Genomic DNA, 12,478 nt, shown 5'->3' with positions numbered 1-12,478 from the left:
AGTGAGGGAAGGGTGTCCCTGGTGAAGCTGGTGTAGGGGGTAGGTAGAGGTGCAGGAGCTGGCCAAGTGCCCGCTTGCCCACCCACCCCCAGCAGAGACTTGAAAGAACTGGGCTTGTGTGTGCGTGTGTATAGGGCGCTGGACGGGGGACTCTCGGGACACCAGAACACACCGTCATCCAGGACGGTCAGAGCCACCAGGGCCCTGCTCCCCGCTCTGGGCTCTCTGGGGTGGGACAGAGGATCAGGTTGTCTCCATGCCCTCTCCCTACCCCTATGACTAGGGTTAGGGTTAGGAAGTTTGGGGACGGTGGGCCCACTGTGATAGGCCATCTGCCCCGTCACAGAATGCTGGCACCCTACCACGGCCCTTGGCGGTCCCACTGGCTGCGGCCTCCCTCCCGCATGCCAAGACCTGGGGTCTTTTGATTCCCGGGCAGGGCAGGGGCCAACTCACGGGGCTCTCATTCCCATAGTCTGCAACTTCATGTCCCACGAGAAGTGCCTGAAGCACGTGAAGACCCCGTGCACGAGCGTGGCACCCAGCCTGGTCCGCGTGCGTACGGAGCATGGGCTACTGCGCCCTCGGGGGGAGGGTGCGGAGGGCCAGGGAGGCCAGCTTTTGTGGTGGGGAGTCAGGCCGGCATGTCGGATGGGGTGGACAGTGGCCCAAGCACTAGGGGGCTGGGGTGGGGGTGTTCCCTAGTGCTGGTCTGGGTCCCTGAGCTGCAGACCGCATCCCTGCCCGTGAGCCCCTCCCAGGGCAGCAGCTGGGCCTCACTTCCCGATGGTTCTGACCCTGTCTTCTCCAGGGTCCCTGATACCCAGCACTGCCCCTCCTGCCTGTTGGTGGGCCTCCTCCACCTGTACTTTATCCGGGTGGCCCGAAATGTATCACGGGGGGGAACAGGCCTGGGGGAGCGGTCAGCACCTGTGCAGCTGGATCAGGCCTGGGCAGCCCTGAGTTGGTCGTGCACAGGGAATGGGGGGGTCAGCATGCAGGGCAGTCCCCAGCAGGACCCCCTGGGAGCACCGAGGGCCGAGAGGCGCACACAGCATCCTGTAAATCGTGCTCGGGAGGACTGGGGGTGTATAGCGGTCAGGCAGGTGGCCGGGGCTGGTGATGGGAGATCCCTGGGACAGAGAGGAAGCGGGCTTGGGGACCGGGTTGCCAGGCCTTAGGGCCCAGGCTGAGGCCGACCTCTGCTCCTTCCAGGTCCCGGTGGCCCACTGCTTCGGCCCCCGGGGGCTCTACAAGCGCAGGTTCTGCGCCGTGTGCCGAAAGGGCCTGGAGGCGCCCGGGGTTCGCTGCGAAGGTACCACCAGGAGCCTGCCTGGCTCCTCTGGGGTCTAACTCCCTCCTCACCAGGGACCTGGCCTCCCTGCGGTCAGGCGGTAGCTCTAGGGTGGGGTTCGGGGATTCTGGAGCTGGCCGCGCGGGGAGGCGGGGAGGCGGGTGCAGGGGACCGCAGGGGCGCAGGCTGCGCGTTGAGGTGGGCCCGGAGGGGAGAGGAGCGGAGAAGCTGGCCCCCGTCCCGCCGAGGGAGGGGGGACTGCTCCTGTCTAGCACGTCGGACCCCAAAAGGTTAAAGAATGTGTGGTCAGGGGAGGGGCGGCCCCAGACGGGAGCAGAGAGGCCGGCGAGAAGGGGTCTGGCAAGGTCGGTGGGCAGCGGCGAGAGGCCCTAACCCTGCCCGCCCCGCAGTGTGTGAGCTGCACGTTCACCCCGACTGTGTGCCCTTCGCCTGCAGCGACTGCCGCCAGTGCCACCAGGACGGGCACCGAGACCACGTGAGTGCGCGGGGCCGGGGCCGGAGGGCCGGGGAGGTGGGGGAGGCTCCGCCGAGCCTGCTGACAGCCCTTTCCGCAGGACACGCACCTCCACCACTGGCGCGAGGGAAACCTGCCCTCGGGCGCGCGCTGCGAGGTCTGCCGAAAGGCTTGCGGCTCGTCCGACGTGCTGGCCGGCGTGCGCTGCGAGTGGTGCGGCGTCCAGGTGGGGCGGGGCGGAGGCCCTGGGGGCGGGGCGGGAGAGGCCCGGGTCCGCGAGAGGCGGGAGCGGGGGCGGGGGTCCTGGGGGCGGGGCGGGATGGAGGTCGGGGCGAAGACCTGTGGGGCGGGCAGCATCGTCCAGTGGCAAAGCAGGAGGGGGGGCGGGGGTCCTGGGGACAGCTCGTTTGGATCGGGGTGTTTTCCGGCTTTTGGGGTGGGGGATCGGTTGTGCAGGGGAGACTCAGGGCTCTCTCTGGTTGGGGGTGGCGCCGCCGGCCCGTGGGAGCTCAATGTGGGCCCCCGGGGAGTCACTGACGGCCGGCCTGGACCCAGGCCCTCTCCTGTACCGGGACTCCAGGCTCGAGCCCGTGCCCTCTCCCCCAGGCCCACTCGGTCTGCTCCGCGGCCCTCGCCCCCGAGTGCACTTTCGGGCGCCTGCGCACCATGGTCCTGCCGCCGGCGTGCGTGCGCCTGCTGTCCCGCAACTTCAGCAAGATGCACTGCTTTCGGATCTCCGAGAGCACGGCCCCGGAGCCGGGTGAGCAGGGCGGCGGGAAGCGGGCGTCTGGGGTGGGGGCCGGGCCTTGACTGAGGCCCGCTGTGACCGTCCCACAGGGGAGGGAGACGACAGCGTGGACGGAAGCGCCCCCGCCGGCCCAGGGAGAGAGGTGATGGCACTAGAGTCCAGTAAGTGTCCCTTAGCTGTGCCCAGCCCCCCATCCCATGCCCCGTTCCCCCATCCCGTGCCTCGTTCCACGGATTTGCACCCACTTCCCTGTGGCCCAGGCAAGCAGACTCTGAAGATCTTTGACGGCAACGACGCGGTGCAGCGAAACCACTTTCGTGCCATCACCGTCCCCCGCCTGGCCAAGAGTCAGGAGGTGCTGGTAAGAGGGACCGCGCAGCCGCCTCGCAGGCCCGTCCCTGGGGGGCTGCGGGGACCCAGCGTGGCCGGGCTCCGCTCACACACACCCCCTCCCAGGAGGTGGCGCTGCGGGCCTACTACATCACGGAGGACCCTCAGGGCTTCCAGCTGCAGGCGCTCCCTGCACCCGCTCTGGTTGGCGACACCGGGGCCTCGGGAAAGGTCTGGAGTGGTGGGACCACCGAGGAGGAAGGCAGTAGAGGCCCAGGGGCCCGAGACGTTCCCAGCATCGTTCGCATTCCCGAGGCCTGGATCATTCGCGCTCTGCCCCGCAGCCAGGAGGTCCTGAAGATCTACCCTGCCTGGCTCAAGTGAGACCCAGGTCCCCGGTAGGGTCTGCGGAGGGAGGGAGGGGTGGGGGCTGTGCGACCCCAGCTTCTGAGCTTGTCCCCTGCAGGGTGGGTGTGGCCTATGTGTCCATGCGTGTGACCCCGCAGAGCACTGCCCGGACTGTGGTGCTGGAGGCCCTCCCGCTGCTTGGACGCCAGGTGTGTGTGCTGGGCCCTGCCTGGCGTGGTGGCCCCATGTGGCTCTTCGGGAGGCGGGGTGGGGGGGGCGTCAGGGCTGGTCCAGGCCTGATGCCCTGCACTCCACCCCAACAGGCCGAGGGGCTGAAGAGCTTCCAGCTGGTGGAGGTACTCATGGGCAGCAGGCAGGGTGAGCGGGCAGCCTGCAGTCAAAGCCCTGACCAGTCCTAGCCCTAGGCGCCCGGGTCCCAGGGCAGGGGGTTTGGGAGGTGGCCGCAGGGCCTGGGGCTAACAGCGGCGTCTCTCATCTCTGCAGTCCAGCGCGCGGTGCTGGCGGACGAGGAGCCCTTGCTCGACCGGCTTCGCGAGATTCGGCAGGTCAGTGGGTGTGGACACCGGCCCCTGGGGAACGGCTGGCCTTTGGCCACGGCTTCTACCTCGTAGAGAGGGAGTCTGTCTGCCCTCAGGACACAAGGCCATGCTGGCGGGCAGCTAAGCGTCTCGGCCAGCGGTGCCTCCCCTTCGCAAGCTCTCCATGTGACCTTTCTCTCCTCTCCTTTCCCATCTTGGTGGCGTTCAGCCTGGGGCATCTTCCCTTCGGCCCCCTTTGTGGACGGGGCGTGGGGAGGCCCGTCCCCTAGTGCTCTGCTCAGCGTGCCCCCACTCCCCGCAGACGTCCCTGCGGCAGATGAGCCAGACGCGGTTCTACGTGGCTGAGAGCAGAGTGGTGGCCCCACGTGTCTCTCTGTTCGTGGGTGGTCTGCCCCCTGGCCGGTCCCCCCAGGAGTATAGCAGTCTGCTGGACGAGGCTGTGGCCAGCAAAGGTGCGACTGCCTGGGCTGGTCCGGGGCGCCTGGCCAGGTGGGGGGCAGGGCGGGAGTCCTGAGGGCAGGTGTGCAGGCTGCCGTGCCGAGGCTGCGCCCTCCTGCTCCCCCGCTCCCCCCAGCACTGGCTGAGCCTTTGCCGAGCTGGTTCCTGGCCCAGAGGGTCTCTGTCCTCACCTCTGGGGCCCAGACCCCATCACCTCCTCTGAGGAGGTTCCGAGCCTCCTGCTCTGGGCCCTGGGGGGTGCCCTGTGCCTGGAGTTGGGGGGGGGCACTTCCTGGGAGAGCTGCGCTGTTGGGTGGTGCGAACTTATTCCTGGCCTGGGAGGCCGGGTGGGGCTGCCTGGGGTGGCGGCCCTGGGTCGGGGGCCTGGGGGGCAGGTGCCTGGCGTCCGACCGCAGCCTGCCACCCCCCCGCCCCCCGTCTTTGCAGCTGGCCTGGTGTCCATGAGCCACGTCTACTCCGCACAAGGTGAGCCGCCCACGGGTTGTGGTCAGGTTCGGTCCAAGGTCACTCCCTGGAGTGGGTGGGGCAGCCTTGCCCTCTTGCTTCACCTTGTTTAGGACCCGTGGGCCGGGGAAACGGTGGTGTTTCGTTTCCTGGCTCATGGCCGTGACGCTTTTGCTAAAACATGACTGAGCTGCAGAGAGTGTTTTCTCCACAACCTCTTGTGCTCGTGGGTTCCATCTTTTATGGCGGGAAACTTCGGATCTCCCCAGTGGGAGAACAGTACCGTGAGGCCCGTCTCCCCTCTGTGGGTCCGTAGCAGTTAGCAACGTCCTCCATGCCTCTCGCGGGTCCCGGGGGGTGCGTGTCTGCTCCACCCTGCCTCCAGGTGGCCTTGCTCTGTCCACCCGGCATCTCCTGTCTCTGAGCCCGGCTGTCCTTGGACGCTCCCCGCCAGGGGAGGGAGTCACGCACTGCGGGGACGCCTTGGGACGGGCTGGCCTGAGGTGGGCCGTGGCCAGCACTGGGGCCATTCGGCCGCGGGGGGAGGCGAGGCCCCAGCCCAGACAGCGTGTGGGTGGGGGCAGGACAGGTAACCGAGCTCACGGCCCACCTGCCACAGGTGCCGTGGTGCTGGACGTGGCCTGCTTTGCGGAGGCCGAGCGGCTGTACATGCTGGTCAGGGACACGGCTGTGCACGGCCGGCCGCTGACGGCCCTGGTGCTCCCGGACGTGCTGGTGAGTGGCGCCGGGGCGGGGCCTGGGGCCATAGCTTCCACGGCCAGTTTGTCTAATACCTGGTCTGTTGGAGCAAAGTCCGAGTCTGTGTGCACGGCTGATTCACATCGAGGGAGGGGCCCGAGGTCCGATGGTGAGAGGCCTGCACGCCGGTTGACTGGCCCTGCAGCAGCCGCCTCTTAAGGGCTGGCCTGTGTTTGTGACTGTGTGCGCGGCCCTCGCAGGGTCGTGGGCCCTGGCCCCGCTTTTCCTGACCTGGAGGCCTCTGGAGCCCTGCTCGCACCCTGGGCCTCCTCTGGCCAGTAGGTGATGCTCCCTGACCCTGGAGGCTGTCCCAAAGCCCCAGAAGTGCCCCAGACCCCGCCCTGCGCTGTGTGCCCTAGTGGTAGCTTCTGGTCCTTGGCCCTGCTGGCCCCCAGGGCCCCCCCCCCGAGGTGACCGGACCCCGGTTCAGGCCAAGCAGAGTTAGAGCGGAATGAGCTCAGGGTCTGTGACCGGGTGGGCCGCGTCTTCAGGTTGCTGTTGCCCTGTCCTGCCATCCACACCGGGAGGCGGCCACGCAGGTCAGGGCCCCCCCTCCGCCGGCTCCACGGGCAGAGGCGGGTGGGTGAGGCCGACACGCACTTTCTCTCTCCCGGCAGCTGCCTGCCCTGGGCTGAGCAGGTAAGTGGTGACCGCAGGCAGCTCGGCCCGGTGGCTCACACGTCACCCCGGTGTGTCCTCGGCCTCGAGCCACGGCCGAGCCCGTGTGCGGCCGCTGCCCGCTGTCTGCGCCTGCTTGTCTCCTGTCGCCCGGCAACCCCCGCCGCGGGGACCCCAGCCCCCGCCCTCACCGCGCGGGGGCCCCTGCTCCTGCCCACTCGCGGGCGCTGTTCCTGCCATCGTGTTTGGGGGCGGGCCTTGTCCCGTGGCCCAGGGGAGGCGTGGGGCCGCCCTGCGAGCCGGGCTGCTCCTCGACTGCCGTGTGGGCGGGCGGGGGCCTGGCAGCGGGCTGGCCCGGAGAGGGGCAGGCGGGTCCTGCGTGGCCTTCTGGCCTGGGCTCGTGGGCCACGTGGGTCTGGCGGCGGGCATGGTCTGCGGACACGTGGCCTGGCAGCTGTGGCGTGGCCGATGTGCTCAGAGCTCCAGGCTGGCCAGTGTCTTCCCGCCCCGCCGGCCAGGGCTCTGTGGGCGCCCCTTCTGCCGTGGGATGCAGCCCGAGCAGGCAGTGGTGAGGTGGGATGGCCGCGTGCTGGGGGAGGCCCGGCTCTGTCTCCGGGGGGCCGGCCAGCCCGCCCTAACGCAGCCCCATCTGTCAGCACCTGAAGCTGCCCCCAGACTGCCGCCCCCTGCTGGTGTTTGTGAACCCCAGAAGCGGAGGCCTCAAGGGCCGCGACCTGCTCTGCAGTTTCCGGAAGCTGCTCAACCCCCACCAGGTCTTTGAGCTGACCAACGGGGGGCCGCTGCCCGGGTGAGCCTGCCAGAAGGGGTGCCTGCCCGTGCCCGCCCCCCGGCCAGCAGGAACAGGTTGGGGTTCGGTGGGTCGGAACCCTCGAGGGCACCCTGGGTGGGGATGAGCTGCGGCCCCTTCTGCCCCGGGGGTGACCTCCTGTCCCTGCTTGTTCGCGCCCGTGGCCAGTGCCGCGACACGTCCTGTCTCCCTGCCGCCAGGTTCCACGTGTTCTCCCAGGTGCCCTGCTTCCGGGTGCTGGTGTGCGGCGGGGACGGCACCGTGGGCTGGGTGCTCGCCGCCCTGGAGGAGATGCGGCACCGCCTGGCTTGCCCAGAGCCCGCCGTGGCCATCCTGCCCCTGGGCACAGGTGGGGTCAGCTGGCACGTTGGGGGATGGGGTCCCGGGCTTGGCGGGGCGAGGGGCGGCTGTGGAGAGTCAGCGTGCGTCTTGCCGGCGTCCAGGGAATGACCTCGGCCGGGTCCTCCGCTGGGGGTCGGGCTACAGTGGAGAGGACCCGTTCTCCGTGCTGGTGTCGGTGGACGAGGCGGACGCCGTGCTCGTGGACCGCTGGACCATCCTGCTGGACGCGCATGAGGCCGGCGGTGGGGAGGAGAGCGTGGCAGACGCAGAGCCCCCCAAGGTACCGGTGTGCCCGGGCGGGGGTGTGGCACCCGGCGGGTGTCTACCACGTCTGTCCAGGTGTTCCTCCTCGTCCCAGCCGTGCCTTGGCGTTGGCGCCGGCGCTGTCCCCTCGTGGACACGGGTGCCGGGCCTGGGGATGGCCGGCTCAGAACCTGAGGGTGGCATAGTCACTGGACAGAGCAGCTCTGTGACAGGAGGCCGGGCGCACCGCGGGGGCGGCGGGGAGCACGTGCTGGCGGCCGACCGGGGCCAAGGGACACGCGTCTCGTTCTCAGATGGTGCACATGAGTAACTACTGTGGGATCGGCATCGACGCGGAGCTGAGCCTGGACTTCCACCAGGCGCGAGAGGAGGAGCCCGGCAAGTTCACGAGCAGGTGCCACGGGGCAGGGGCGGGCGCGGGGCTGCCCCTGGCGACCATGCACTTCCTGGGGCTTCACCAGCAGTGACCGGGGGCCGGGGCGCCCCCGTGACTCGAGGTCCCCCGCCAGGTTCCACAACAAGGGCGTGTACGTGCGGGTCGGGCTGCAGAAGATCAGCCACCCTCGCGGCCTGCACAGGGCCCTCCGGCTGCAGGCGGAACGGCAGGAGGTGGAGCTGCCCAGCATCGAGGGGCTCATCTTCCTCAACATCCCCAGGTGCCCGCACGTGGGGCTCCCGGGGCTCCGGCCCCCTCCAGCCTCCCGCCCGGCCTCCCTCTGACCTGTGTGCCCCTCCCTCTCGGTGCAGCTGGGGCTCGGGGGCCGACCTGTGGGGCTCCGACAGCGACTCGAGATTCGAGAAGCCGCGCATGGATGACGGGCTGCTGGAGGTGGTGGGGGTGACGGGTGTCGTGCACATGGTGAGCGCGGGCGGGGGCGGGGGACCGGGGCGCTGGGCCGTGGCGCTGCGGCCCGCTGAGCACGGCTGCCCCTCTCCCCCACCAGGGTCAGGTCCAGGGTGGGCTGCGCTCCGGCATCCGCATCGCCCAGGGGTCCTACTTCCGTGTCACCCTCCTCAAGGCCACACCTGTGCAGGTGGACGGCGAGCCCTGGGTCCAGGCTCCCGGGCACATGATCATCTCGGCCGCAGGCCCGAAGGTACGCCAGGCGTGGGGTGGGCAGGGGGCTTGCTGCCGGCTGGCCTCGGCCACGCGGAGTGGCTGGCACGGCCTTGGTGCCCGGCAGTCCTGCTGCGGCTAGTCCTTCCCTGACTCGGGGAGGTCATGAGGCTGGATGAGGCCGGCCAGCCCTTAGGGAGCCCCCTCCCCACAGGCCGCGGTCACAGCATGCCCCGCTCTTTCCCCTTCCGTGAGACGGGCTGAGATGGCAGCGGCGGTCCTAGGACCCGGCACCGGGTGGCCTGCGGTATTGCACAGCCCTCAGACCTTGCCTGTCTCGGGACAGGTCCACATGCTCAGGAAGGCCAAGCAGAAGCCCAGGAAGGCGGGGACCCCCAAGGATGTGCGAGCAGATGGGGCGCCTGCCCCCGATGGGGACTCCAAGTAGAGGCGGGTCCTGGAGCAGCGCTCGCTGGCGGACGTCCTCGCCCACAGCCCTGACCTTGGGTGTTTCCCTCTCGTCCCGTCCCCGTGCCACACAGAAACTGCCGGGTGGGTAGTGGGCACTTCCCCTCTGGCCTTCGTACCAGGGCTGGGTGGGGCCCGGGCCGCCGTCCCGGAGGGCACACACTCCTCCCCAGGTCCCTCCGCCACCTCTGACCCCTTGAGCCAGGCAGTGCCGTACCTCACCTCATGCCCCTTGGGCTGTCCCCCTGGGTGCTCCTACAGGGCAACTGGCTCTCTGGGCCCCAGGGTTGCCCAGCACAGACCCGGGACACCCTGGCCACTAGCTCTGTGGCCTCACCTCCCCACTGAGGGCTGTCCTGGGGGACACGCCTCTCCAGGCCCGGGTGGTGTCTGGCCGGCCCAGTCGGAACCTGGCTGGTGGCCCCGGAGTGACAGGGCTGGGACGGGAGGGCCCCGAGGAGGCCAGGTGGGGCCCAGGAGGCAGCAGGAGCCTGCCTGGGAGCCCAGAGGAAGTGAGGAGAGCGTGCGGCCGGAGCGGCTTTAATCGGCAAGGTCGACGCGGCACGTGGGCATCGCGCACTCGGCCTCCCGTTTGCCGACAGCACACGGGTGCCGTGTCCGCTGCTGGGCAGACGGGACCCGTGTGGTCTCCGTGCTTCTTCACGTGGAGACTCGGCGGCGCAGGACGCAGACGGGGCTGTCTGGCGGGCCGCTCGCAGAGCCCCTACCAGAGCCGCAGAGTTTAGCTGGCCCAGAGTCCCGACTTGGCCCCCAGAAGAGCCCGACCCCAGCTGCCTGGGAGCCCCCAAAGCCCCAGAGGAGGGTCCACAAGCCCCTCTCCTGATTGTCTGGTCTCTTTGCCTTTGGCGCTGTCTTGCCGCCGGGCCCTCGCACCCTGGGTGGTGGCCTTGCCCTGACATTCGGCCTCAACCTCGGACACGGCCCCGCCCAGCCCCGTACCCACCAAGCTTGTGCCAAAACCGCCCAGGCACGTGCACTGGAACAGCCGTGGGTGGCGGCCCGTCCTCACCACGTGCCTCTAGTAGCCGGCGTGCGTCCCCCAGGTTCGCGTCCCCGGGGGCGGCATTAGCTTTTGCTTTGCGGGCCCCGTTGGTCGATATGACTGTCTTGTAAATTGTGGTTCAGGTGAACGTGTCCTCTGTGCGTAAGCGAGTCTGTGCGCCCGGAGGGGCTGAGTGGGCTCTGCACCCCCTCCCTCATGTGTAACTTATCACCTGAAGGTGACCGTAATTTATATCTGGGACAAATAGAGTCTGGGCATCCTGTCCTGCTGCTGTCTCCTGCGTCTGTGCCTGAGGCCGGTGTGTTGGGGGAGGAGGCCTGGGATGTGGGGGCTGGTCGGGCAGCCCAGCAGCTGCCAGGGCCCTCTGCCCGCGGGACGCGGGCTGAATTGCAGGATGTGCTGCCTGTTGAGGACCCGGGGCCACATCGCACACCCACACCCACCACGGGGCTGCGGCCCCAGCTGCCCGGGAGCCACCCGCCGCCTGCGGCCCCCCCGCAGCTCATCTCCACTTGGTCGAGGCAGACAACAGGCACGTTGGACAGTGACGCTCCTGCGAGACTCTTCTCTGCAACGGTGGAAGACAATCTGAGGGGCTGAAGTAGAGCATGAAACTTCACAAGGAAAACAAAACCCGAGGCCGGGGCCGCCAGCCGGACACTTGGACCTCAGGCGGGGGACTGGGGCCGCACTAGCAGGGGGCAGGGAGAAGCGGGGACCGCGCGTCGTCCAGGGCCCCGGGCACCGGCCGGGCTCGTGCGGGCCGGGCCAGACCCCGCAGGCCCCGCAGGCCCCGCAGGCCGGCCAGCGCCAGGCGCACCAGAAGCCGCAGCAGGAGGAAGGCGAAGGGCACGGCGATCTGCATGATGTGGAAGATGGCCGTGCTGAACCTGCTCAGCACACAGGTGCAGGCGAAGGCCAGCAGGCTGGCACAGGGGTATAGCACGAGCTTGGCGAACATGAACGCGTGCTCCTGGCCCCCGAACCGCGCCGAGGGCTGCAGCGTCTCCCCCTCCTGCAGCAGCGCCGTGGTCCAGATGGCGAACTGGAAGATGCTGGCAAAGAAGATGATGGCGCAGCTGACTCGTACGCTCTCCAGCTCGTCGTGGGGCCGCCTCGCGAAGGCCGACGTCTGCTGGTAGGCCAGGGGCAGGCCGCCCACGAAGGCCAGCGAGAGTGTGTTGAGCAGCCCCATGGGCTGCGTGGCCTTGCGGATGTGCAGGAAGAGCGAGTGGTGGGCGAACCAGAGCAGGCCCACCGTGGCGAAGGAGCCGAAGTAGGCCAGGAAGTGCGGCCCAGACGCGCCCAGCGCCGCCACTAGGCTGCCGTGGAACTTCTCCTTCACGTCCTTGGAGTCTGGGACGTTGTCCTCACTGAGGGGTGAGACACACAGCATCTGCAGCGGCCCCACCTCGGGCGTCCGTTCGGGCTGCCTGCCCCCACCCCATCCCAGCCCGTGTGGGCTGCCGGCCCCCCGCACGCTTGAGCTTCAGATGAACGAACGGCATACGCTGAGATTGCGCGGATCTGTGTTCACACACACAGCGCCGTTCACCTGAAGTTCAAATTCAACCGCAGCCTGTCTCCTTGGCTGACCGCAGCCCGGCCCGCCGGACCCCGGGCTGGTGAGCGGCATGGGCCCTGAGCCCACAGCCCCTCTGGCGCCCACGGGTGGGTGGCTCCTGAGGTCTGCCCACCGTCCTGCAGCGGCCCGTCCACTTCGGGAGCGGTCCCCCAGACCTGAAGGGCTCTGCCTCCGAGGTCCTCAGATTCCCGGGCAGAGCTTTATTGTAAGGAGCGATTCTAAGGCACATCCGGCCCAGGCTTCTCCCCACTGAGGCCACGGGGCTGCCGCCCTGCCGCCACGCAGCCCAGACACACCTCTGTGCCCACGATGGCAGCTGCATGCATGCTGGTGGGGCTGTGGGCAGGAGACAGAGCCTGGGGGCTTCCTGGGGATCCCCACCTGGGTCCTTGGGGCTGTGGCTCTGGGTGCAGGAAAGAACCCTGACCGCACCCCCACCCCGGGGGGGGGTTCCCAGCCACAGCTGCTCCTTGCTGCCACCCAGCAGGGGACCCAAGCCAGCATGGCCCTGGCTGCAGGGCAGAAGCAAAGCCAGATCGCCCCAGAACCTTAGGTCTACGTCTCAGAGATTGGTACCAATGGACACATGCTCCCAATTTTTAAAAAGTCACAAATTACAGGAGGAAAAAGCTACTAAGAGAAACTTAGGAGCGTCGGGACCTTAGGTGAGGGGCTTCCCTGGCGGCGCAGTGGTTAAGAATCCGCCTGCCAACGCAGGGGACACGGGTTCGAGCCCTGGTCCGGGAAGATCCCACATGCTGCGGAGCAACTAGGCCCGTGCGCCACAGCTAATGAACCCGCGCTCTAGAGCCCGCGAGCCACTACTGCTGAGCCCACGTGCCACAACTACCGAAGCCCGCGCGCCTGGAGCCCGTGCTCCGCAACAAGAGAAGCC

At 68.9% G+C, this 12,478-nt stretch overlaps 2 protein-coding genes across 14 annotated transcripts in view; one reads left to right on the top strand and one right to left on the bottom strand.

Moving 5' to 3' along the window:
• Positions 1 to 23: 23 nt before the first annotated feature.
• Positions 24 to 10,479, top strand: DGKQ (diacylglycerol kinase theta). Of its 5 annotated transcripts, none has more exons than XM_055086281.1 (22): positions 24 to 555; positions 1,216 to 1,315; positions 1,705 to 1,790; positions 1,870 to 1,995; positions 2,376 to 2,529; positions 2,607 to 2,678; positions 2,778 to 2,878; positions 2,974 to 3,227; positions 3,314 to 3,404; positions 3,519 to 3,573; positions 3,700 to 3,761; positions 3,964 to 4,207; positions 4,641 to 4,679; positions 5,278 to 5,393; positions 6,692 to 6,843; positions 7,044 to 7,192; positions 7,287 to 7,465; positions 7,743 to 7,843; positions 7,959 to 8,105; positions 8,197 to 8,308; positions 8,394 to 8,546; positions 8,853 to 10,479. In XM_055086281.1, exons 1-22 carry the CDS (start codon positions 487 to 489, stop codon positions 8,952 to 8,954), a joined length of 2,664 nt encoding a protein of 887 aa, XP_054942256.1. In that variant the 5' UTR covers positions 24 to 486; the 3' UTR covers positions 8,955 to 10,479. The 5 variants fall into 5 exon arrangements, with proteins under 5 accessions (XP_054942256.1, XP_054942257.1, XP_054942255.1 ...); XM_055086282.1 differs by having other exon boundaries at positions 2,325 to 2,529; positions 4,057 to 4,207; XM_055086280.1 differs by having other exon boundaries at positions 2,325 to 2,529.
• A 108-nt stretch (positions 10,480 to 10,587) lies between these two features.
• Positions 10,588 to 12,478, bottom strand: part of TMEM175 (transmembrane protein 175) — a 21,783-nt gene continuing 19,892 nt past the window's right edge. For all 9 annotated transcript variants that reach the window (XM_024119434.2, XM_024119435.2, XM_024119438.2 and 6 more), the window contains one exon: positions 10,588 to 11,371. In XM_024119434.2, the coding sequence (XP_023975202.1) occupies positions 10,690 to 11,371 (682 nt within the window). In that variant the 3' untranslated portion in view covers positions 10,588 to 10,689. The remainder of the gene's footprint in view (positions 11,372 to 12,478) is intronic.

Source organism: Physeter macrocephalus, chromosome 7, assembly GCF_002837175.3.
Source record: "Physeter macrocephalus isolate SW-GA chromosome 7, ASM283717v5, whole genome shotgun sequence".
NCBI classification, from domain to species: domain Eukaryota; kingdom Metazoa; phylum Chordata; class Mammalia; order Artiodactyla; family Physeteridae; genus Physeter; species Physeter macrocephalus.
This window is presented reverse-complemented; position numbering and strand designations above follow the sequence as displayed.